The sequence below is a fragment of the Colletotrichum spaethianum genome (genome assembly GCF_022836535.1).
Source record: "Colletotrichum spaethianum MAFF 239500 DNA, contig01, whole genome shotgun sequence".
NCBI classification, from domain to species: domain Eukaryota; kingdom Fungi; phylum Ascomycota; class Sordariomycetes; order Glomerellales; family Glomerellaceae; genus Colletotrichum; species Colletotrichum spaethianum.
In genome coordinates this window covers 2603384-2627263 of record NW_026054771.1, presented here as the reverse complement: position 1 = coordinate 2627263, position 23880 = coordinate 2603384, and the positions used below count along the sequence as shown (strand labels likewise).

The window sequence follows — 23880 nt, the reverse complement described above, 5'->3', positions numbered from 1 at the left end:
GCTAGGCCAACTAGTCAACTTTTCGAAGCCTTAGAGCGGTAGGGATTGTAGCCGTTGCAAGTAAGCGAGGATGCCGAAGTTGGCTCACTGGCAAAGACATATGTCCCCTGTTCGACTTCCGAAAGGTGTAAGGATCAATAATTGCTGGGCCCAAACGCCATGTCTCTTCAACCGCACCCCAAGGTTACGACCCATCGCCCATAAGACCCCAAGGCTGATACAAGATCTGTGTTTGTCGTCAGTGGAATCGTCGTGACATTTCTGAGAGTTGGGGTTGTCCCTAGAGTTTGCGATGTGTGACTACTTACTCTTCACGTATTGCCTCTCTGTGCCATCGAGGTATTCTGCCTCCTTCCGACGTGTCTTCAAACATATTGGCTACTTAGTTCCCTCTATTTTCGGGTATCAGTATCACATTGATCCCTTGAGCTCAGCTTAGGCAATGTTACGTCGTTACATCATTCAGCCTTCCAATGCATTAATTGGGCAACCCTTCCTTATACCATGATTCTGTGTTTTGTGTCATGTGCAACTACTCTAAACCTGATGAGTCTGGTACTTTGTGGCGATCAGACACCAAAACAATAGTCTATCTCACGTTTAGCAAGTTTGATTAGCGATCACTTAATATTAGATCGGGTCTAAGAACCAGTCGGATCCTTCCCACTACACGGTTTACTTAATCGTCAGCTCCTCTAGGTGTACGAGATCTGGCAGCCAGGCAACTGGGTAGCTTCAGATCACGCCGGAGATGTCTTGTATCACTCGACCTGAGATTGTAGTAATGCTGGGCAATCTGCAATTACCCAACACCTCTTTACCCTTAGCGCCCAACGGGACGTGAGACAGTTAAGTATGATGGAATAACAACCAAGAACTCTGTGTCGTTATTTGCGGCTTCCCCCTGTTCATGAATATCATGTCGTGTGTTCGCACAGTTACCCATGCTGCAGTCGATAGGGAAAACTGCCATTGGAAAGTCAACGTCAACCGCAATAGTACCCTGCACCAAGTAGTCCATTGCTGGAGCCTTGTCCTCAGCTCTAATGTAGAGGGGGCAAGGCAGACCCTGTCTCAAATGTGCAAACCTCACCTCTTATATTCTCTGAGATACAGCAGGGCGCCACGTATCTATTGGCCCAGTTTCAGCCACCCAATTTGCGTAAGCGATTATCGGGACCCGAAGGCGGCTCAAGGACGATTTCAACACGATCGATCGCAGACGCTCCGCTGGATCAGAGACATTGAAGACCCATGACCACGATATGCCGGCTGCCGTCCTCCGATGTCTTACAGACCTATGCCACTCTCAAGGCCCCTGGTCCACGCCGTCCCATTATCTCGTAGAATACAGCATCATGTCGATATGAGCACAACTGTAATAGGAACCCTGACGACAAACTTGCCATCGCATGATGGAGACCATGATGTTGTACAAGGAGAGAAGGGAAAGAGGTATGGATTCATCTATCCGCCAATAGGACCCTCGTCGGTGTTTCCGCCCGTATCCGTGGATTCGATAGTGATATCCACCTAGAGAGGTCGGCACGCGCATGCATGGAAAGCAACGATGCAGCAAGTACCCGTCCCTTGGAAAAGGTTGTAGGCGGTATTTACCCGCTCATCACCTTGCCGGCTTCTCTCAGCTCCCCCTGTCCCTCGCAAGTATTTCCAGATTCATTGCGCCGACGCCAATGGACCCTCTCCAAGTTTTGAATCTCTTGGCAATTGGCTTGTCAGCGAATAAACTTGACATCAACACTTTGACTCAAAGGCATGCTCAACGTGTCATGTCATATCTGAGTGTAGTACAAGGTTAATACAAGGGCCAAGCCAACCATCTTCCAGTGTTCCGGGCTCCGCGTCACTCTTTTGCAGCGTCCGCTTTGTCCAGTTCAAAGGCTTTGTCGGCTTTGCCCCTCGTTTGCTCGAGCTGTCGTCCGTTTACCCCCTACCCCCTAAATTACTTGCATATGCTCCAACCGCCCATTATCAGCAAGGCCAATCGTAAGCAGAATTCATTTGCCCCTTAGGGAAGCTCGCAGAAGCTCGCGTATTTCTTGACTTATTGTATGGTTTTCTTCTTCCCGACTAGTGCTGGCGATATCAACGGCACGGCTCGCGTTGATGGCGGAGACATGGAAATAGGGGCCAGCCAGCCTTGAGACTTTCGGTCTCTGACTCTCTTTTCATCACGCCACCTCCTTATGGACATCGTGCCTCGACAGGGGTTCAAAGACAAGGAAAAAGACTCGTTTCTCTCAGTGTTCAGGTTCAGTGGCCATCTTGTGTTACGATGATAATAGATTGCCGCTTGCCATCGTTTAATCCGGTGATGAGATGGATACAATCTGAAGTAATATTTGCGCTGTTGGAACTTGGCTTGCTGTTGGTGGCGTTGGGGATGCTTGCCCGTTTATGATGCTCCTGTTAGGTTCCGTATCGACGACGCATGCACTCCAGGACGATTATTCTCTTATAGCCGAGTCTGCGTCTTCAAATCTCTCAAATGGAAGGTATACGTTTCCAGCGCTTTGCAAAGCTTGATTGAGTTCATTGTTGCAAAGTTCACCTCCTAGCCTGGCAACTCCTTAGGAGCCCCAAGAGCTATACAAAAAGTCTCAACTTTACGTTTTCCACCCTAGCCTAGCCCTTGTTTGCTTTCTCTCAATGTTTAAAGCCTCTTTCGAAAAGTTTATCTTGACCCTTGCGTGGTACCTCCCGCCTTGTTGCGTGTGCAGTAACTTCACCCGCGGCACTTACAGCATTACGCGCCTCACCTTGGTTCTGATTTCTTATCGTCCCACAGAATCCCTTACTTCTCCCTCTTTTGCTTCCTCCTTTTCTTGTCGCTTGCTTTGTAGCAGAAGTTTGTCCTGATTTCAAGACATGACCGCAAAGGTTTGCGTAGCGCTGTCGCTTCTTCTTGCGACTGTCAGCTTAAGACTTTTGCACAACGGTTTAGCCACAGCGATTCAGGTCTTTGCAATCTCCTTGTCTTTGCAGTGTGGATGCCTTCTGGGCTATCATGCCTTCATCTATCCTTTCTTTCTCTCCCCGTTGCGCCACCTCCCGGGCCCAAAGGTACGCTTTTGCCTCCTCTTTTCCCATACTCATGAACAGTAGCGGAGTGTACAATGAATTTGAGAAAACAAGCTAACACTCCATGCGAAACCTGTAGGGGGGTCACCTATTCATTGGTCAGTTGCTCAACCAGATCAGAGCCCCGGGACCAGCAGATATCTTCGTTTCATTGATGATGCAATGGCCCGAGACGCCCTTTGTGCGCTACCTGTCCATGGGTAATTCCGAGACTTTGATGGTCAATAACTTGGCTGCTTTCAAAGAAGTCCAGCAGGCCAGGGCCTACTCCTTCCGCAAGTCGCAGCTCGCAGCTCGCATGTTCTCCCCCATCACTGGACACGGACTTATGTTTTCTGAGGGTGAAGAAAGAAAAACGCGGCGTAACCAGCTGGCCCGTGGGTTGTCCATTGGACCACTCAACCGTTTCCCAGGGGACTGACCAGAATTCTCAGGTGCTTTCTCCAACCAGAACACACGCAAGATGCTGCCAGTCTTTCAGCTCAAGGCAAACCAGCTGTGCAAGGCCATCAGTGAGGACCTTGGAGGGGAGGAGATCAAGGTCGTTGACAGTACGCTTCTCCGCCGACTCTTTCAGTCTGATGTTAAGCTGACCATCCCTCCAGTTGAGTGCTTCCTCAGAAAGGCTACCCTTGACGTCTTTGTTATCGGCTCCATTGGGTGTGACCTCAAGAGCATTTCCGTACCCGAAGCCCACTTCTACGACGTGTACGAGCGCATCATCCGCCAGCCGCCCTCTGGCCACGTCATCACCTTTATCGACGGCCATATTGCGCTCCGGTCCTGGCTGCCCCTGCAGAGCAACAAGAGGTGGTTGAAAGACGTTGCACTTATTAGGACGATGCTCCTCACTTGCGTTGAGAACAGACAGCATGAGATGATGGTGGAGAAGAGGCTGGGGCTCAACGAAAACAATACTGGTCGCCGCGATATATTGAGCTTTATCCTAGAGGACTGTCAACTTGATGCCACCCAGACGAATTTGAGAGATTTGGAGCTCTTGGAGTATGTACGTTATACCCATCGACTGACGATCCGATGTGTGCTGATTTTTCTCGGAACAGATGCTCAACTTCATTGCCGGAGGTACGTATACCCCAGGACGCAGCGACGAGACGAAGACACTAATATTGAGTGGCAGGTCATGAAACGACTGGATCGACCACAATGTGGATCGTCCATGTCCTTGCAACGGAGCCAAAGGTCCAGGAGCGCCTCAAGCAAGAGGTCCTTGACCTTTGCGCCGACAAGTCGCAAGACTGGGACCCTACATACGAGGAGCTCGAGCACCTAGTCTATGTCAACAACTTCCTCAAGGAGATACTACGCTTCTACTCCCCAGGAAAGTAATACCAAGGGCTACACTCACACGTTTAAAGCCTCTCAGCTAACCCGCTGTCCACTCAGCCATCTTCTTGCCCCGCGAGGCCGCTGAGGACGTCACTGTCTGTGGCATCTTCATCCCAAAGGGCACCCAAGTCACTCTCTGCCCTGCCGTCGCGCACTTCAACCCCCTGGTCTGGGGCGAGACTGCCGGGGTCTTCGACCCGGATCGCTGGGCTGACGGTCGCGCGCCCAGGGACTCGTACGCTATGGAGGCGTTTTTGCAGGGCCCTGCGGGCTGCATAGCGAAGAACATGGCGCTGCTGAACATTAAGAGCGTCATCTTTGCCCTTGTGCGCGACTTCAAGTTTTCGCCGCGGCCCGGCTGGAACGGGGTGTTAGCGCTCGCAAACCCCAACTTCACCCTTCGACCCAAGGAAAGCCTCCGTGTCACAGTTGAAAGGGAGCTCGGGCAGACAGCTGCCTAACTCGACGTGATCATGCATTTGGCACAAAGAAACGTAAACGGGCATAGAGTTGATATTCCGGCGCTAAAAATGAATGGAGATGGAGGGTCACGGACGAATGTTTTAGCAACTTACACGCACAACAAACTAGATTGCAGTTGCTAGTACATACATCTAATGATATTATGCTTCAGACGATGTCTTTCGACAGAAGGTGGAAGGGAAGTACGCGGCGTTTTCTACTCATCTTTCTGTTGTGTCGTGATCTGACCCAAGCTAGAGACTTGCTGCTCTCAATCAAGTAGCCGAGGTTGTAAAAGACATGTTGCTCTTCTCGTGGTATGCTTCTCACCGTCACATCCAAGGCATTCGGAGCTGGCCGCTTACTCTACGCTTCTGCAATGTGCATTTTGTCCGCACTGCTATCAAATAATCATAAACTTCATTCATAGACAAAGCTGACCGTCTTATTATGCCTCGAGTGAGAGTTTATCGCAAACTCAAGGACAGTCTTGTCCTACGTCACAGTTTTCTCTAGATTTTTTTTGCGCTTTCGTTTTTGCAGGATTTGGTTAAGGGGGCCCTCCCCTCAGCTGGTGGTGCCCGGCTCATCTCGCTGACATCAACCCATTACATTTCGAAAGACTGTTACACTCAATCCTAAATGTACCTTGCTCGCACGCAACTTACCCCAACCCCAGCCTCAAGAGTCCTATCCCTCCCTCTTAGTCCTTTCCCCAGGTACGATAACAACTCACTCATTGACATCTTCTCCACCCTTCCGACGTTGACTCACGCAAGAAGCATTACTTCTGATGAACGTCATCGGCATGAATCCCTCGATTAAGAGTATGCCCTTGCTTTTTCTCTGCCTAATTATCATCTTCTCAACGTCCCCAACAAACACAGGGACTGACATCGAGGACCGCATCAGTAGCTCTCTGCACCCCTCACCATCTATGCTCCTTTGACCACCCTCAATATCCAACGAACGCACCAGGATCCTCACAGACTCTCCTCATTCAACTGCAGTAATTCAGCCAATTCTTCGTCTTGGAGCCCGGCAGGAGGAGAAGCAGACGTCAGCGTTCCCCACCGTATTCACGCCTACCATTACCGACATCTCCATCTACCGAATCGATATGGGAAAGCCAGCCGAAGAGCGCTACGTCCAGCTCGCCAAGGAATTTGCACCCCAGATAAGAAGTGTCAGCCCTCTCTTTGACGAGGTGGTCGAGTCGCTGTTCAGCAAGAAGCTTGCCGGTGTCATCAAGTTCACGTCTCGATATGCGCTGCGCAAAGTCTTTGACCAAGAGCAGAGCAAGGAAATCAAGTCAATTGCCAGCGCCGCCAAGATAAGAACCCACTTGGTCACGTCTCATTCTGGACTTGTTGCTGGGTTGCACTTCCGGAACAGCCTTGGTGCGACCCAAGGCAAAGGATGAGGCTGGCGAAGATACCAAGGACCGTCTGATGCATTTCCGCACTTTGGAGTGGGGAATGGACATCTTGAGGGAGCTTTTGGTAATTATTGAGTTTGTAGACACCAGAAATGGAGGCCCCAATGAGGTGATTGCCAGATCGATCACATACGCCGGGTTTGTTGGCTGCCTCACAGGCGTCCGGTGAGCAGCGATCTCTTCCAGCCCAATCATTCGGTGACTGACAAGGTTTCTAGAAAGGGCTTATCAATGTCCCTAAACTTCCGACCGACTTGTGATTTCAAGACCACATCGTTGCGCAAGCACCAGCTGCTGGTTCTCTTCGGTCGTCGTGAGACAGTTCCGTCCATTCTCCGACGCATACTGCTGAACGAGGGCATCCACACGAAGAAACCCAAAGTTTCCAACGAAAAGGGTCTTATTACAAAGGAGTCCGAACAGAAGCCGCTCTCAATCACAGCCGCAGTAAAGAAGCTTGCGTTCATGCCTGCGTCTTCTTGCTGCGTCGCTTTCTGCGATGTATCCAAGATCATTGTTGTTCTCAAAGGCCTCTACACAGGAAGAGCCAAACGAGCAACCTCTTCCGATTTCAATATAATCACGACCCAGATCACGAGACCTGCTGTGGCCATAACGCCGGAAAGAATACCGTCAATCTTACGCAAGCCCTGGCTCTGGGTAATACAGACTGGCTAGACGATTCCGAGGATCGTCAGCGAGCGTTCGAGAAGAAGTGGCTTCAGCACATGGCGGCAGTCGCCAGAAATGTCAGCAAAGAACCGCGATACCAGAGCAATGGTGTGTGTTTCAATGTGGGCGTTCCGCCAGAGGTTGACAGAATTTTCGAGGTTTCTGGCGTTGATGAAGACGTCCTTCAACAATGGGTTGAGACATACCCGACTTCTAACGAGTGTACACACTTCGCCTGCATTATGGGCCCGGCGTTTGGCACCATCCACCGGATTGCTCATGGTCCTGAGCCTTCAGACGTCTCAGTATCTGACGACTGATAGGCAACGGAGCATCACGATCGAAAAGGCTTGATAGGCGGGGCAGTATTATAGAAGCTCAATGATCTAAGAGGAGAAACGGGTAGGTGATGGAATGATGGGTCGTGGTCTGACATGTCTACTCTCCGAACGCCGGCACAAGAGTATTCAGAAAGGAATCACACGTGTTGCTTTGGAAAAGCTCATAAGCTGCTGTGATACGGGGGTACGGCAAAGGAACAGCCTGGGCAGGGAGTTGGCTTTGGGATGTGCGAAGGATGTTCCAAGAGCTTAATGACAAGGCTGAATAAGGAAAAATCCGCTAATGCGTGTAATGATAGTGAATTTCCATGGCGAAATGACCTGGCCAAGTCGATGTCTTCAGGTTACCACCAATTGGTATCGACGTTGTGGTGACATCTCCGCCATAAGAGTGTTGTCCAGTCCAAATCTTGGCCGAAGGCAGCCCTGATACCAGCTGTCACATGAGCTCCCAGGTATAAGAGGCCAAGTTCTATTGGTTCCTGAGAAGTGGCATGCTAAATTTTTGCATTTGCATCGCCATTGTATACAAACCCCAGTATTTCATCTGCAAGTTAGTTCAGAATCATCAAGTTCCAAATACCATGGTGCTCTTGGGCCTTCATGCTTCCGTACTTTCATGCATAAACCTGGGCGCTCGGGTTCTGGCGGCACGGTACGGCTGCAGCGCCTCACCTCGACAGTGCATAGGCGAGATCCCAGTGGAGAAGTCCCCGCAGCACAGCTTCTTCAACACATTGGCAACCAAAGTTGGCTGGCTGCAAGGTGTGGAAAGCCAACAGAGCTCTACTCTCCAGCCCAAGTCAAGGTATCCAGGCGTGCCAGCCAGCTTCCTTGGTCAAGCAACTGCACAATATCAAATATCGCTTCACTACATCCCAACCTGACTTGACTGGGCTGGAAAATTTGCCAGTATGTCGGCGTTGTCTCTGGAAACGGGTCCCATGACCAACGAGGTCCTAAAGAGCATCTTCGCCTCAGATCAGGACATGTACCCCGCGCCGCTGACCTGGGAACGCCTCCGGAGCTGGACGGCTGCGGCGCCGGAGATGGCGACGTGCTTCTATCTACCGGCCGAGGACAGCAAAGGCGTCAACACACGGACACTCGTCGGCGCTGTGATTGCACTTCCCATTCTGGCGCCTGCGTGGCGGGATCTGCTGGTGGGCAAAGTCAAGGAGACGGACATGGACGCCGAGTCCATGTTCGCCCGCGACGGCAACCCGCGTTCGGGAGTCGGGCTGCACGTCTTCCACGTCGAACGGTTCGATGTCCCCGAGGCGCGCGAGAAGGCGCGCGGATTCGCGGATCTCTCGATGCGGGCGGTCATTGCTGCTGCAGAGGGCAAGGGGTGGAACATCATCGGCCATTCGGGTAAGTGATGTGCAGCGGGCTGTGTGTGGTTTTGCTCAAGCTGCGGGATTCACGTTGTTCTGGTGATGATCTGACAACGATGGTCGATAGCACTCACGGCGACTCCAGAAGGGAGACGATGCTTCGAAAAGATGGGCTTCGAGCCCACGGGCTACGAGGAGTTCTGGATGGCGGACGGACGCGGAGGTGTCGAGCTGGTGACCGTGTCTGCAGATACTGCACCATCCCACGAACAAATAGCCCCTGACGAAGCGGCCGTCCGAGGCCACGCAAGGATGTTTGCAAAACACTTGTATCCCGCCAACAGTGCATAACATGGTCTTCTCTAGGACCCTTGGACCCGCAGGCCGGCTCAACAGGGCAATCGCAGAATTCGAGATTTCCAGAAGAATCAGTGGACGATCGACGATGTGGAGGGGCGTGCCCCATCTCTCAACAGCGGAACCGAACGTCGAGGGCGGAAATTTGGCTTTGAAATCAAGAATGCCATCAAGAAAAAAGGGAAAAGCTGGGCTTGCTGGGCCGATGCTGGAGCAATCATTCGACCGAGATAGCAACAGTTGCCCCGGGCCCCGTCGACCTTGTCTCGAGATTTGTTGGATAACCAGCAAAGTCGAAGGGGTGCCCCCCAGGAGTCCACGATTGAACCTCGGCTCCGTCACCGACCGCCTGGTCTAGATCGTTACAGCCTCGGCCGCGGACCTGGCAATCGGCGCGGCTCAGGCGCCTGCCGTTGTTTCTGCGTTGTTCTTTTTCATCGGGGCCTCTCCACCGAAAGGGGAATCCAGCTCCGGAGACGTTGGCGTTGCCGGGCATTGTTCGGTGATGCTGCTACTACTGCTCTGCTTTGTCATCATTGCTTAATGGATAGAGAATTTCTGTGGCACTAAGTATGGCACTGCCAGATAAAAAGGAATTGGAAACAGTAAGGCAAGACCGAGTAAGACTAGGTAGTCAGTGACGAAAGCCAGCCTGACTCGGGATAGTACTTTGGGAACCGGCCACTCCGAATGGGGGAGAGTCCTCAAATCAACGTGGTAGAATCCGCAGACTGCGCAGCGTAACGCCGACGGCCAGCGCCAAAACGACCCTGATGAACGAGTACACAGTTAGGGGCCCCCTAGTATTTCGCCGAGTGATCGATGAGTTCTAGTGTACCGTCGAACACACCGCCTGCCCGAATTTTCACCAACAGCGGATGCCCCGCCATGAGCCGCGGCATCTTGATGTCAGAGACCAAAGAATTGAGGGGCAAATCGGCCAAGAAAAGTCTTAAGGTGCTGACATATCTTCTGCACCAGAAGGGACCCCGCCACGAAGTGCCGTCTCGCACGACTGGCTATTCTTGATACGGGAACCACCTCACTGGTCGCGCAACCGGGCAGATGGCAAATCCGGACCCATCGCCTTCTTTTCCATACCATGTAGATCTCCACTCGCCGAACACCAGAGTGGGTGCTTTACTGTTATTCTACCATGACGTTTTGGGTTCCAATGCCTTCCGCCCCGTGTTCATCAGGATACCTAGATGGGAGAGAGACTGGCAGTCAAGGGGCATCACCGCAAGGTCGGACCCGGCGCGGGCCCGATGGAGCTTCCATCGGAATTCGTCATGGTCTGGAGCAAGTCCTCTTAATGGTATATAACTCGGAACAATCCCATCTATAGATCCAGACTTGCTTTTGGAGAACCATCAAACTCAAATCAAACTAGAACATTTCTATTACATCTTGCGATATCCAAACCCCTTTGATACCCATACTCTCTTCCAAACAACACCACACACGCACGATTACCACCACCTTCACAATGGCGCCCACTCCCAACAAGTCGTTCGTCTTCAAGCAGGTCCCCAAGGGGCTCCCCGTGCCCGGCCAGGACCTCGTCGTCGAGAACCGCCCCATCGACCTCGACCAGGACCTCAACGGCGGCATCCTCATCAAGGTGCTCTACTCCTCCTTCGACCCCTACATGCGCGGCCGCATGCGCCCCGCCGAGGCCGGCAAGTCCTACATCCCGCCCTTTGAGCAGGGTGCCGTCATCGCCTCGTCCATTGTCGCCCGCGTCGAGCGCTCCGACACCCCGCAGTTCGCCGCCGGCGACCTCGTCACCTCCTTCATGGGTCCCAACGCCGAGTACGCCGCCATCCCCGCAAAGTTCCTCCAGGGCTTCTTCAAGGTACCCAACACCCACAACGTCGACCTCCCGCTCTTTGTCGGCGCCCTCGGCATGCCGGGCATGACCGCCTACGAGGGCTTTTACGACATTGGAAAGCCCAAGAAGGGTGAGACCATCTTCGTCTCCTCGGCGGCCGGTGCCGTCGGCCAGATCGTCGGCCAGCTGGCCAAGGCCGAGGGCGTCAAGGTCATCGGTTCCGTCGGCAGCGACGAGAAGCTTGACTTCATCCTCAACGAGCTGGGCTTCGACGCCGGCTTCAACTACAAGAAGGAGTCCCCCCTCGACGCCCTCAAGCGCCTCGCGCCCCAGGGCATCGACATGTATTTTGAGAACGTCGGCGGCGAGCACCTCGAGGCCGCCCTCGAGTCCTTCAACCAGCAGGGCCGCATCATCGGCTGCGGTATGATCTCCGACTACAATACCCCGCGCGAGCAGCAGAAGGGTGTCCGCGGACTGTTCCACGTCGTCGCCAAGAAGCTCACCTTCCAGGGCTTCCTCGTCGACCTGTCCCCCAACAAGTACCAGCCCTTCCAGGAGAAGGTGCAGCCCATGATCGCCAAGGGCAAGCTCAAGGTCAAGATCCACTTGACCGAGAGCATCGACCAGGCCGCTGAGGGCTTCGTCGGCATGCTTACCGGCCAGAACTTTGGCAAGGCCGTCATGAAGATTGCCCAGGAGTAAAGGGAATGGAAAGGTCCATAAAAGGATGGGAAAAGTAAATAATTGTATACTATAATGACAAATGATGACCAATGAAATGAGAATCAAGTAACCTGCATATATGCCTGCTGTTAAAGTGTGTTGTAAATGAGTAATAAGTGATCATTGTGCAGATTACATGGTCGAGGACATGGTTTGCTTGGGTTCATGCAAACGCGTGATAGTTGCTACTAAGAGCTTGAACAGAAGGTATTGATCATTAATCACACTTGGATGCAGCATGGAACGGTGCTTTGAGTTCCATTATAGGCCACACTAATCGTTTGTCGACTTCAAATCTAAATACACCACCCAATATTATCGTGCAAGCCTTATTCAAACCGATACATGTCAGTATGTCACAGGACGCTCAGAAGGCCAAAGAATGTCTGTAATTTGTTGATTGGTATCACACTATCTAACATCTTATCCAGGTGCAAAGCAAACAACTCCAGCCCGCACCAAAAAAAGCCCGCTTTCTGTCGACGACAAGAGCCCCCTTGGTAGTGAACGCCCATATCGCTTAATCACCCGGTCCTTTACAAAATCAGAGAGAACCGTCTTTATCACATCTAGCCTCTACCGAACAACTTCTTGGCCGTCGCCCGTCTGGTAGACGACGGCGTATACTCGTTCTGATCGTGGTAGTTACCATATCCATTCGCTTGCTGCTGCTCCGAGATCGACGACGCCGAACGATGGCTGTACGCGTCCGACGCGGCCTCCTCGGGCCTCAGCTTCTGAGGACGGGGAGGGGCGGAGGAGGTGCCTGAGAAGGCGGCGCTTGTTGCGAGGGTGCTCTGTAGTACTCCTCTTCCCACTCGGAGTTGCTCGTGTTCGTTCGGGGAGGCTCCGTACGCTCAACTCGTTGAGGGGTAGGGGCGTGAGCTTGGACGGGAGCGGGCGCTTGTGCGGGCGTCTGCTGGCCGCCATATGTGTAGTTGCCATTTGTCGATATGGACTCGGCAGCGGAGGGCTGCGTCCTTGCTACCGGGCGCTCGTGGCGCTCTTCACGCTCGTCGCGGGATCGCGTCGAACGGTGTGTTTCTCGCGTCGGGCTGGTGTTGTTGACCGGCTTCCGGGTTGTTGTTGGACGAGGCTTATCCTCGTCTGAGTCGGAACTGTTTTCCTCGAGGTCGCGATCTTCGTCGGCGTACTGTGGAACACTCGTTAGCATCATCCGTTGTGAGGCATGGCACATTTGTGGGCTTACCATCCTCAGCTCTTTGCGCATGGCTAAACTGGCGCAAATGTCGCGGGCCTCCTCAATCGCCGTCTTCTGCGTCTTGAGCGTCATCCTGCGATCACGCGTCTCCTTGTTCTCGGCAGCAATCGCCTCGACAGTCTCGTTCGGCATGCTCAGGATCTCAACCGAGTTAAAAATGCTGTACATGCCCTGCAGCAGATGTCTCTCGACGACCTGGGTGATCGTGTTGCGGATGAAAGTCTTGGCCGCCAGCTCGTAAAAGATCAACATCTTTTCGCACACCTCCTGCGCCTCGGTGTACGTAGCACCGTCTTTGGTAGACTCAATCTGCCACTTGCGGAGACGCTCCTCGTACTCAGGGTCATAAGGCTGGATTTCAAGGTTCATGTCCTGCGTGAGGTGTTCGAGCTCCTGCTGCGCGTCTGACATGAGCTTCTTCATCTGCACATCCAGAAACTGGTAGCGCAGCGGTTCGCGCATGCGCTGTGGCCACGCGAAGTCAATAACCTCGCTCAGGAACTCGTTACAAACAACGCCGAGATTGTCCTTATGTTCCTGGGCAAGCTTGGGCCAGTTCTCGGAGTAGCTCTGGAAGAGCATGTAGACGGCGCGAGGCTTGGGGTCCATGGGAAACTCGGAACCGCGGATCTGGCGCAGAAGCATCTCGACTTCTCTGCCGACGAACTCTCTTTTGCTGCTGTCACTGATGGTGACACCATCCGCGGTGCCTGGGGCCGTTGAGGATGAGAAGCCAAACTTGCGCCCATTCTGGCGGATGCGGTGCGAGAACTTCTCATTCTCCTCAATGGCGCGGGCGCGCAAGTTCTGAGCGGGCGTGCCGCGAGGGTCTGCTGTAGCACGGAAGAAGTTCTTACGAGGAGGGTTCTTGTAGAAACCGTAGACGGCGGGGATGACCAGCTCCTTGGAGGCCGAGAAGAGCTCAACGAGCTCGATACGCATCTCCTCGACCGTGTCCTTGCCGGTGCCCATGGACTTGAGCTCCGTGTCACAGTCATCGAGCGCCTTCTGGATCTGCTTGCGCAGCGTCTTCACGTGGCGGCCGATGTGGCGTTGCAGCTGAACGCTGAGCTTCTGCTTCAGTGCGTTGGCGCCGCACATTGAGCTGGGCAGGGCGCGCCACTTTCCGCGGCCGAAGAACTCCTCCTCACGCTGGCGACGTTCGCGCGCGGAAGGCCACGGCTGGCCCTGGTCTCGAGGTCCAGGGTTGAGAAGGACATACCATCCGAGTTTGAAGTAGTTTTGCTTATCCCGGTTCTGGACAAGCTCGATGAACTTGTCTTCGAGACCGATGGACTCGCAGAGGTCGGGTTTCGTGAGGACGCCGATGGTGCGACTCCCAGAGGGGTCGAAATGCCGTGCCTTTGTGAGAATGGGCGCCTGCACGTAGTCGGTGTTGCCGCCGACAACGGCGAGGATAATGGTGCGCGAGCTCTTCATGTAGTGGTCGCAGAGGGTCTCGATGGTCTTGATGTCGTCCATCGACTGGTCGTTGTTGGCATTCTTGACGAGACCGGGGAGATCGACGAGCGTGAGCAGGGGCATATCTGGGCCTCTCTTCTCAACGACCAAGATATCGCGGGCGGCAAATCTGCCGGGGATGTTCTTTGGCGCAATCAGGTCCACCGCGGATCTCATGAGCGACTCGAATGACATGTCGGTGTCGACGGCGCCGCCAAACTGCTTCAAGCGCTCCTGCTCCTTAAAAGTCTTGTTCTTGTCGGGGATAATGGAGACATTGAGGCTCGCCTCGTTGGATCTGCGCAGACGAATCTCGGTCGCGAAGCGCGTGCATGCGCCCGCATCGCGTGGGAAGGGCGTGCCGGTGATGGCCTCGAGAACGGAACTCTTTCCTGCCGACTGGTCGCCGACGACGACGATCTGGGGTAGTTTGACGTTGTCAAGCTGGGCGAACTGCAGCTTGTCGATGAGCTCGAGCAGGCCGCGCTGCTCGTTGGCCATGTCGGCCGTGCCCAGCGCCGAGTCGATGTTCGGAGCCATGTCGCGTTCCGGTCTGAAGGAGGCGTTAGTTGAGCGATCACGGCTTGTAGCTGGAACCTCGTACAATGATCCCATCACGTACGGTAAGAGTGTAGAGTGGGTGGTTTACGAGAGAGAATCTTGGACTCGAGGGTACTGAGGGGACGTCACAACCGGGCGAGTCACCCTTTTAAAGAGGGGACCTAGTTTCTGCCCAGAATGGGCTTATGTGGAATTACGCAGTTGCGCAGCCAAGCACAAGCTGCGGCCTAAAGGACGTGTATGGTGTCTGTCTGGACTGAGCATCACATGCCCCCCGGGCTGTGTGTGTGCTGTGTACCCAATAACTAAGAACAGGTGCCTGGATCTGGGCTCCAAGTCGTCGCAAAGCAGCGTCGTCAGCTCGCATATGACAGGCCAGTGACGACCTTTGGGAGGGGCGTGGGGGAAGCGCAAAGCTTCACCTGCGTTCTGCGTTGCCACCGGAGAATAGGTACGCTGGTGCAGCATGTCTATACCTAGAGCTGGCATTCCATGGATGTTGCTTGGCTTGAGGCAGCCCGAAGTGTGCGGCAAACCCGTCCGTTTGGACCATCTCAGCAACCAGGATACCGTAAAACGGACACCGCAATTTCGTCTGTCACTCGGCATCGGATAGCAAAGCCGAGACCAATAGCGAGACTCGGCCCAGTTTCCTAGGCGAAGAGACTTTTGAGAAGTAGAGGGAAAAGGAAACTGATCATATGTTGCATGGACGCAAAGCCACCAAACCAGAGGCCACCACTGGGCTTGTGTTGACATTGGACGAATGACGTCGATAGCTCGGCTTAGCACAGCCTCACTTGTTCCTTGGAGGCACACTTGTTTTGGTCAAGCTTATTGACTCGGACAGAGACACACTCGAATTTTTGTTGGCTGTGGCTCGCATGACGAGGCGTACGTGTAGGGGAGCCGGCTTGTCGTCCAATCGTAGGTCCGGCAAGGTGCTGGGGAAGCCAACGTTCAACGCCCAGGCGCGCAATGGTTGTTTTTCGCCACTTGTGCAACTCCAGGGATCAGCAGGTAAAACAAGTGGGCAAGAGTGGCGGTGCATTCGTAGTCCTTTCACAGCCACACTGTTCCGATGAAGAAACAATCCAGGCCTCAAAAGCATGTGGCTGTGCCAGTGGCTGGTGAAGAGTGAGTCGTCGGGACCTAGCAATGTAACTCATTCTATGGCTCAACTCTGTTTCTCTCTGTCTTAGCTCCAATTCCAATCTATCCGCTCAAGCTGTCGGATCCAATGACTTATTTCATTTCAGCTGTTATCCAGCTTCGTCAAAGGTGATACAATGCTCAGATGCCTCACCATTCATTTCTACTGACATCATGCGCCTCACCTCCAGCATTGACTCCCCCCTTCCATCATCCGTGCACCCTCTCATCAAATTCCAACATCTCAATATCTAAACTCCTGCCCGACGAGTTTCTCGCTCAAAGCCCATAGCATGTCTGCATCAACCTTACTCCTTGCCCAGGGAAACACCTCCTCCTTCCATGGGTCCGCGATCTGGCAATTCGTCAGATATTCCCCATTCTTCTCCTTCAGCTCCGGCGCAAACGCCGTAAACACATGCGTCGACGCACCCTGGTCGAGGTCCTTGGGCTTTATGTCTTCCATCCCCCACATCCACTTCGACCCCGCAAGCACGTCCGCCTTGCGCAGGCTCTCCAGGAACGCGGGGAAGTCGTGCGCCTCGTGCGCGGCGAGGTTCGTGGGGACGTACCCTGGGCACAGACTGAAGGCTGTCAGACCATTGGCAGAGCCCAGCCTCTCAGCGAGGCCGACGGAGAAGAGGCTATTCGCCGTCTTTGACTGCCCGTACGCCAGCCACTTCTCGTAGTGCTTCCCTTCGTTGAAGTTGTAGTCTGTCCAGCGTATGTGGTGGAACCTGTGGCCCGCGCTACTGACGTTGACGATGCGAGGCGACGCGGAGGCGAGGACTTTGGGCATAATGAGGTTCGTAAAGAGGAAATGGCCGAGATGATTCGTCTGGAACTGGCTCTCGAAGCCGTCTTCTGTGAGCTTGTACTGCCCGGCCATGATGCCGGCGTTGTTGACGAGGAGGTCGATGTACGGCACATCAGTCCACGACTTGACTGTCTCGGCAGAATTGCGGACGTTGGCGAAGGACATGAGGTCGAGGGCTAATGACTTTACTTTGAGCTCGAGATTCGTCGCAGCAAGATCGTTGACCAATCCTTGGAATTTGGCAGGTGAGCGGCCGGCAAGGATGAACATGGCTGGTTTGGCGACGGCGACTTGTTTGACGAAAGACTCGCCAATGCTGCCTGGGGAGACCCCCGTGATGAGGATGATCTTTCCGGCGATGTAGGGAGCGTAAAAGGGCACCAGATCACTGGCCCTGGTTTCCTTGTTGTAAGCGGGAGGAGTCATGATGGTTCAGTTGCTGAAAGCTGCTTGATTCTTGAGCAGCTTGCAGAGTTGCGTGACAGACTCCAGGTTCTGATTCGAGACCTTGATGTAAGGATGCTGATCTAGTGTTCTTTCTCAATCCAGGAGGATTGCCCTTTCTTATAAACCCTACTCAGTCTCCTCATACATGACAACTAGCGTTGCCTCGTCGCATTGCAGAAGCGCCCGTCAGTATCTGGGTGGCGTCGATAGTATTAGATCAGTTGCACCGCAGATTAGGCAACACGGCATCACTAACTGTCCCGCGTTCATTCAGCTCTGATGCTAGACATGATACTCAAATGGGTCCTGGACATATGTTCTTTCCGGAGTTAATGCAATGCCCTCTCATACGCGGACCACTGTCGGAAAGGGAAGTGCGGAATTAACGGCTTTAAGACGAACAACGGTATGGATGTCGCCAAACGGATGAGAGAGGCTGTCAACGATATACCATGCGATGCAAGCCAAAATTCTTGTAGGTGCTTTGGAGGGGAAGTGCTTCCATTGCAATTGGTGCTCTTTCTGTGTTCCGCCCTGAAACAGTCGTCTACAGTTGACCATAATATCACATCAAATCTCGGCCAATCCCACGCGCAATTGCCCAACACTGTTGATTTTCGACACCCCAAACATGTGTTACACTCAGTTTCTCAGAATCATTGTCCCTCCTCATTAATCACGTTTTGCATCTATTAGCGGTGGCTGTCATGGAGCTTGAACGGTCTTCAGCTCCGATCGCCGTGTACACTGCCCCACGTCGCTCCGGTGCTGCTCGGAGCTGGCCCGGAACCCCACGTATTCGTGCCGTTGTCGGAAACGGCAGTCATGGGTCGGTACCCACCGATGGCGTGAAACGGCGCCTTCGAATCGGCCTCTGAGAGCCAGGAATTGAGCGTATTGGACGCGCCAGCTTGTTGGTATGCGTAAGCTTGCGACGTCCGACCTTGGTGAGGTCGAGAGACTGAGGTGTATTGAGAGATGGGTTGGGTCTGCTTGGAGGACATCGTGGCAGTGAGAATATGTGCGCTTGCCAAGCCCAGAATTTGAAACGACTAGAGTTGTGTGCTGTTGATGATGTGTGGGATCGTCAAGGTTCTAAGTAAGCCTTCCTGGAATTGCGTTGCATCTTATATTCTGCTGGGAATCAAATGACCGTTGTGGCCTTCGTGATCCTCATCCTCTTCCTCTTCCTCATCCTGGTGAGGAATGAGGAGTGAGGCGGCCTACTCCTCGACCTCCGTGGCATTGCCAGCGGGGTCCTTTTGGGGGACTTTTACTTTCCAACATTTTCAGAAACACGCCTTGGATCTCGGGCAAACATAGTGTAGATCTACGCTGCCATAGAAGCCGACGATAGTGGCCAGGACTCACCATTCGGGCTGATGTCTTGGTGTTCAGATGCCTTGACCAAAAGATCCCTGCATGTCGAGGAGCAAGGGTCTTGTTGTGTACCTCAGTACCGGCGGCAGCTAATACTGCAAGGTACGCCTCTGGTGCATTGCGGTCTTGGCACCTTCGGCGCATTGCATACATGGTAAGCATAACTGCGCAAAAAGACCCCGCGCAAGGGCAGTTTATACCTGAGGTAGCGGCTTGGGTTGATCAACTGGTGTAGTGATGAACTGTCAGCAGGAGACTTTTGCTGTTGAAACCCAGTGTTCTAAGCCAAAGGAGATCTCGCTTATGCAGTGTCTTTTCGTCTTTTCGAGTTGATTGGGTGCCTAACACAACCTTAGTGCTTGAACACTGAAACCTGTGCTAGCGAAATGGATCAACAAGACTACCAAAACGACGTGGTAGCTTATTCATTTTACGATACCGATGACGATTTCTTTACCAAGACTGTTCTCACTGACCCTATCCAAGTCTCACCAGCTCAGTTATGCCTTGCCAAAAGGTCCGCACATGTAAGTCTGATTTTATCAGTACAATCGCGTGCCGGCATCGCTAGTGAAGGAAACAATCTCGGTTGGAGGGAACCTCCGGGTATCTATTCGTCCGCCTAATTGGGGAGGTTACTCTTTTCATAATGGTGGTTTACAGCCAACCTATTGTTCAGATCACATGTTCCATCTACATGCTGTATCATACATCTTCGTGCATTTACCAACCGAGCCCAAATCAGTTGCGTTCCCAGCCAACCGTCCTGAACACCTCACCGATCGCACCCAGAACGGTATCAACGATGGACTTGACAAATCCCTGTCTTTTGCTCTTGCCGGAAGAGTCCCGCAGGGGGTCTTCGCTGCCCATCGTCGGCAAAACATTATCGCTTGCGGACAAGCTCACGAAGAGGGCGAAGGGAATCAGCCACACGCAGAGGCCAAAGTATGAGGCGATCTCGGTGAAGCTTGGGACATCGGGCTGGTCGTAGTAGGAGTGCATGTTCGAATAAGATCTTTGCTGGGCAGCGGAGAAGTGGCGGAACCAAAGGTAGTGGTTGACAAGTACCAGACCTTGAGAACGCGGTGTTAGTCTGGAGCTTGAACACAGAAGCCAACAGCTGTACACATACCACAGGATGCAAGAAACAGAGGATCAGTCAACCTGACAAAAGGGAACCGCCGCATGTTTCCGAGGTAGACGACATGGGAGACGACGCCCATGAGAGTCAACTTGAACGGGAACCGGTCGACGACGCACAGCAATAGCTGCAAGACGATAACCGAGTAAATCAGCTTCGTGAGGAGGCGCTTCGCAAAGACAGTATGTTCCTCGACGAGTTCCGAAAGGTAGTACAGACCCGAAGCTATTCAAACCATGTTAGCACACGTTCATTCGCATCTGCCAAGGGAGGCCCGGGACTAAGACGAACCGATGGCAAGGGTCAGGAAACAAAAGCCCACGATGGAGCCGAGGTAGCCGACCAAAGGTAGAATCCACATGTTGAAAGCGGTATAATCTGAAGCGTCGCACTGCGCAGCATGAAACGGAAGGAAGAGAGGAGAAGAGAATGTGGTGTTGTCGGTGGACAATGGTGCTTCCGGATTACAGAAAGCTACCTTGCACACGCAGTGGCCCCGGAGCTATGACGGAGGGCGGGAGGGAGCTGGGCTTCAACGCGTCGGGACTATTTCGCAAGCGTGGCCTTTGCGCCGGGTTCTCGGAGAATACCTTGATCCGCAGCAGATAAGATAGGCAGCATCGTCACTGGTCGCTTCCACAACTTTTGGCCCACCCGGCTCCGGGGTCGTTATCAATGGTCTCGGATAAGCCATCTTATCGATAACTAGCCGTGCCCCCCAGTTGCGAAATTTGAGGATTTCCCACGACACAAAATTCACCGCCCAAATCCTTGATGCGCCGGCGTGACGACTGAGTGTACGGATTGAAGAAGCGACAGAAGTGTCTTCATTCGCACAATAGAGGCCGATCTTTAGCCAGAATTTGCCCATCATGTCGCGCCCTGAGGATACCCTGTAGGCCGAGTCCCTTTCCCTTCAACCCCACCAAAGCAACACAGCTGACCATACTCTCCCCCTCCTCAGCGCGGCCGACATTCACTATAATGACTCCGAAGCCCGCAAGTACACGACGAGCTCCCGTATTCAAAACATCCAGGCCTCCATGACCCGACGCGCTCTTGAGCTTCTCGACCTCAAGCACCCTTCCCTTATTCTCGACGTCGGCTGCGGCAGCGGCCTGTCCGGCGAGATTCTCTCCGCTGAAGGACCCGAAGATGGCGGACCACACACCTGGATTGGCATGGACGTCTCTCCTTCCATGCTCGACATTGCTCTTCAGCGCGATGTTGAGGGCGACCTTCTTCTCGCCGACATCGGCCAGGGCGTGCCGTTCCGCGCCGGCTCCTTTGACGCCGCCATCAGCATCTCTGCGATACAGTGGCTCTGCAATGCCGAGAGCAGCGACACCTCCCCCGAAGGCCGCCTCACCAGATTTTTCAACGGCCTCTACGCATCATTACGTAGGGGCGGTCGTGCCGTGTGCCAATTTTACCCCAAGAACGACACGCAGCGCAACATGATCACCCAGGCCGCTGTCAAGGCCGGCTTCGGTGCTGGTCTCCTCGAGGATGACCCGGAGACCAAGAACGTGAAGCTCTATCTCGTCCTGACGGTAGGCGGCACCGCCGAGGGCGGCCGTGGTGGCGATATCACCAACGTCGTGGAGGGTATGGACAACGTCGACGTCGAAGACGCGCGGAGGAAGGCCACCGCACAGCAGAGCGGCAAGGGGGACATCAAGAAGGGCAGCAAGGCATGGATTGTTAAGAAGAAGGAACAGATGGAGAGAAAAGGCAAAGTCGTCAAGTCTACCTCCAAGTACACCGGGCGAAAACGCAGAGTTGCCTTTTAAGGGACTTGGTCTCAAGACGGTTTGTTGCGGGATGTCGCATGGCATGGCGTTTCAGGACACAGGAAAAACTTTGCTATTTTAGAGGTTGAATGCGAATCAGATACCCTTAGTCGAATACCCGACAGCCTCTATCTGGTATCATCACTGACAACTTCGGCTTCGAACTACCCAGTAGCCCGTTTTTCTCTTGGCGGAACAGTTGTTCGAATATTGACCATTTTGAGATGTACTTAATGATCGACTAACTACGTTTTTAAAGCTTTCAAGATAGCAATAACTAACCCCAATTCGCTTACATGTACGCATACCCGTAATCAAGCTTTAATGAAACCCCACAGTCGCCTTGAGAATCTCACGGATCACTGCACCAACCTCCATCAACGACATAACTACTGCCGGTCACACCACTAGCCTCGTCACTGGCCAGAAAAACAATCACCTTTGCTGCGTCTGCCGGCACCAGATCGCGTTTCAAGCTCTGTGCTTGCATCACCTCGGCACGGTACTCAGGCGTCAGGACCTCTTCCCTCTGTCTCTCAGTTGCGATGGCCCCTGGCATGACACTATTAACCCGGATGTTGAACGGACCAACTTCTTTAATCTGAACACGAGTGAGACCCATCACCGCGGCCTTGCAGGCACCGTAGATCGGCAAGCCTGTGGCGGGAATGCGCCACGTGATCGAGCCTAGGTTCACGATACTGCCTCCACAAGCCTGTTACATTCCATTCCGGGAAAAACAGCCTGCGTCAAGAAGAATACATGCCTCAGACTGGTGTTGATGTTGAAGTCCCATGCTTCGGAGGTGACTTCTTCAGTGCTGAGCCTTGCTTGGTGGCCTGTAAGTGCCGCGTTGTTTACCAGGATGTGAACTGTTCCGTATTCTTTGAAAATCTGACTGGCCGTGGCTTGCAATTCTCTCAAGTTAGAAACGTCGCAGAAGTAAAATACTGGTGTTTGGATAGTGTAGGCTTGGTAACTGGTCTCTTTCGCAAGCGATATGACACGATTGATGGTATCCTGCGCCGAAACCCTTGCAATGTCAAGAAAGATGACTTGGCAGCCTTGGAGAGCAAAATGCTCGACCGTGGAGGCTCCAATTCCCTCCGAGCCACCAGTGATAAGCACATCCTTGCCGCTAAGGCTGAGATAAATAGCTGGAGCTATTGGCATGGTTTCAAAGGATGATGGACTGCACAATAAGGAAGAGCATGCAGACGATGAACTGGTCTTGGTCACAAAGAGACTCGTCCTACTTCGGACCCTTATATACTCGTATTTCAGGAAATATGATTTCAGTTGTTGAGCAGGTCATTGAGACAATCCCGACGATCTCGGTGCCACAGTCCTGCGCACAACATCCTGAATGCTTGGTATAAAAAGAACTAATTTTTTATTTGTTGACACTCACTTTGTCATTTGAACATCGGGGATCTTCAGTGTCTCAACATAAGCGAGCACTGATGCTACACCGGTGCGTTGGCCGTCTGACGACCAAAGATTCTAGCGTGAATGGCGTACACACTACTTAGTCGTGGGGAGGTATGTTTGGAAACCAATCTGCCCACTTTGACTGGGCTGCAGGCGTGCATATTTAATGAACCAATTTGCATAGAATTGAACTAGCGTTGGCATAGATTCCTTCAAATATGTATGTTACATATTATCCTTGCGGTCATCATGATGATCTTCGTATCATTGCATAGAAAAGGATGCCATAGCCATATACGAACGCTGTTTTGAATAGCTGTTTTGAAAAAGGACTTCTCAGCATTCGATAGTAGTAGCCTGCGACACAGTGGTTGATCAGCATGCACAGTTGATAGTATTACAACATGTGTTAACCCTGGAAATTTATATACTCGGTTTTCCACAAGCCATATATGTGATGTAGTAGTGTTCTTTCTAGAGTTGTATGCAGGAATTCTCAGCCTACAGCACACTGAATCCTCGTATGGTCTCTAAACAACGACATCGATGGACGGGTCCCCAGCATCGCAACAGAGCCTACTCAGGTATTGAGAAGTTTCCCTATGGAATCCCGTTGAAAACCACAAATTGAGTTTTAGGATGGCTTCTTTTCTGGCAAGAGTGGTGAGTTTGAGAATGACAAAGGTGGGGTAGCAGAGGTCAGTGGTGCTGGCATTGCAAAGTGATACACTATCTCGTGAGGGCCTTGTTGGATAACGTGGTGCGTGCAGCTGGCAAGTTAGGTTACGCCTCACATTAGTAATGTGTTATTGTTTAAACAATCATCCTATTCGGCAAGGTCAGCTTTCTTAGA

General features: G+C 52.9%; 12 protein-coding genes across 12 annotated transcripts; 5 read left to right on the top strand and 7 right to left on the bottom strand.

The window, feature by feature from the left end:
- Positions 1-3259: 3259 nt before the first annotated feature.
- ColSpa_00711 (cytochrome P450 monooxygenase fum15) lies at positions 3260-4452 on the top strand (the record flags this gene model as incomplete). Its single annotated transcript, XM_049266923.1, has 4 exons — positions 3260-3479; positions 3537-4111; positions 4167-4188; positions 4244-4452. 4 exons carry the CDS (start codon positions 3260-3262, stop codon positions 4450-4452), a joined length of 1026 nt encoding a protein of 341 aa, XP_049122880.1.
- A 37-nt stretch (positions 4453-4489) lies between these two features.
- Positions 4490-4768, bottom strand: ColSpa_00710 (uncharacterized protein; the record flags this gene model as incomplete). Its single annotated transcript, XM_049266922.1, has 1 exon — positions 4490-4768. The coding sequence occupies one exon, from the start codon at positions 4766-4768 to the stop codon at positions 4490-4492; it is 279 nt and encodes a 92-aa protein (XP_049122879.1).
- A 939-nt stretch (positions 4769-5707) lies between these two features.
- Positions 5708-6337, top strand: ColSpa_00709 (uncharacterized protein; the record flags this gene model as incomplete). The annotated part of the gene is made up of 2 exons (XM_049266921.1): positions 5708-5741; positions 5925-6337. 2 exons carry the CDS (start codon positions 5708-5710, stop codon positions 6335-6337), a joined length of 447 nt encoding a protein of 148 aa, XP_049122878.1.
- Positions 6338-8279: 1942 nt separating this feature from the next.
- On the top strand, positions 8280-9053 carry ColSpa_00708 (uncharacterized protein; the record flags this gene model as incomplete). Its single annotated transcript, XM_049266920.1, has 2 exons — positions 8280-8739; positions 8830-9053. 2 exons carry the CDS (start codon positions 8280-8282, stop codon positions 9051-9053), a joined length of 684 nt encoding a protein of 227 aa, XP_049122877.1.
- Positions 9054-9276: 223 nt separating this feature from the next.
- Positions 9277-9555, bottom strand: ColSpa_00707 (uncharacterized protein; the record flags this gene model as incomplete). The annotated part of the gene is made up of 1 exon (XM_049266919.1): positions 9277-9555. The coding sequence occupies one exon, from the start codon at positions 9553-9555 to the stop codon at positions 9277-9279; it is 279 nt and encodes a 92-aa protein (XP_049122876.1).
- A 993-nt stretch (positions 9556-10548) lies between these two features.
- Positions 10549-11598, top strand: ColSpa_00706 (NADP-dependent oxidoreductase RED1; the record flags this gene model as incomplete). The annotated part of the gene is made up of 1 exon (XM_049266918.1): positions 10549-11598. One exon carries the CDS (start codon positions 10549-10551, stop codon positions 11596-11598), a length of 1050 nt encoding a protein of 349 aa, XP_049122875.1.
- A 751-nt stretch (positions 11599-12349) lies between these two features.
- Positions 12350-14842, bottom strand: ColSpa_00705 (interferon-induced GTP-binding protein Mx1; the record flags this gene model as incomplete). The annotated part of the gene is made up of 2 exons (XM_049266917.1): positions 12350-12772; positions 12830-14842. 2 exons carry the CDS (start codon positions 14840-14842, stop codon positions 12350-12352), a joined length of 2436 nt encoding a protein of 811 aa, XP_049122874.1.
- A 1417-nt stretch (positions 14843-16259) lies between these two features.
- On the bottom strand, positions 16260-17258 carry ColSpa_00704 (WW domain-containing oxidoreductase; the record flags this gene model as incomplete). The annotated part of the gene is made up of 1 exon (XM_049266916.1): positions 16260-17258. One exon carries the CDS (start codon positions 17256-17258, stop codon positions 16260-16262), a length of 999 nt encoding a protein of 332 aa, XP_049122873.1.
- Positions 17259-18004: 746 nt separating this feature from the next.
- On the bottom strand, positions 18005-18283 carry ColSpa_00703 (uncharacterized protein; the record flags this gene model as incomplete). Its single annotated transcript, XM_049266915.1, has 1 exon — positions 18005-18283. One exon carries the CDS (start codon positions 18281-18283, stop codon positions 18005-18007), a length of 279 nt encoding a protein of 92 aa, XP_049122872.1.
- A 1117-nt stretch (positions 18284-19400) lies between these two features.
- On the bottom strand, positions 19401-20164 carry ColSpa_00702 (protein SVP26; the record flags this gene model as incomplete). The annotated part of the gene is made up of 3 exons (XM_049266914.1): positions 19401-19735; positions 19795-20028; positions 20095-20164. The coding sequence occupies 3 exons, from the start codon at positions 20162-20164 to the stop codon at positions 19401-19403; spliced, it is 639 nt and encodes a 212-aa protein (XP_049122871.1).
- Positions 20165-20675: 511 nt separating this feature from the next.
- On the top strand, positions 20676-21596 carry ColSpa_00701 (18S rRNA (guanine(1575)-N(7))-methyltransferase; the record flags this gene model as incomplete). The annotated part of the gene is made up of 2 exons (XM_049266913.1): positions 20676-20698; positions 20768-21596. 2 exons carry the CDS (start codon positions 20676-20678, stop codon positions 21594-21596), a joined length of 852 nt encoding a protein of 283 aa, XP_049122870.1.
- Positions 21597-21948: 352 nt separating this feature from the next.
- On the bottom strand, positions 21949-22769 carry ColSpa_00700 (putative gamma-glutamyl phosphate reductase; the record flags this gene model as incomplete). Its single annotated transcript, XM_049266912.1, has 2 exons — positions 21949-22311; positions 22338-22769. The coding sequence occupies 2 exons, from the start codon at positions 22767-22769 to the stop codon at positions 21949-21951; spliced, it is 795 nt and encodes a 264-aa protein (XP_049122869.1).
- Positions 22770-23880: the final 1111 nt, after the last annotated feature.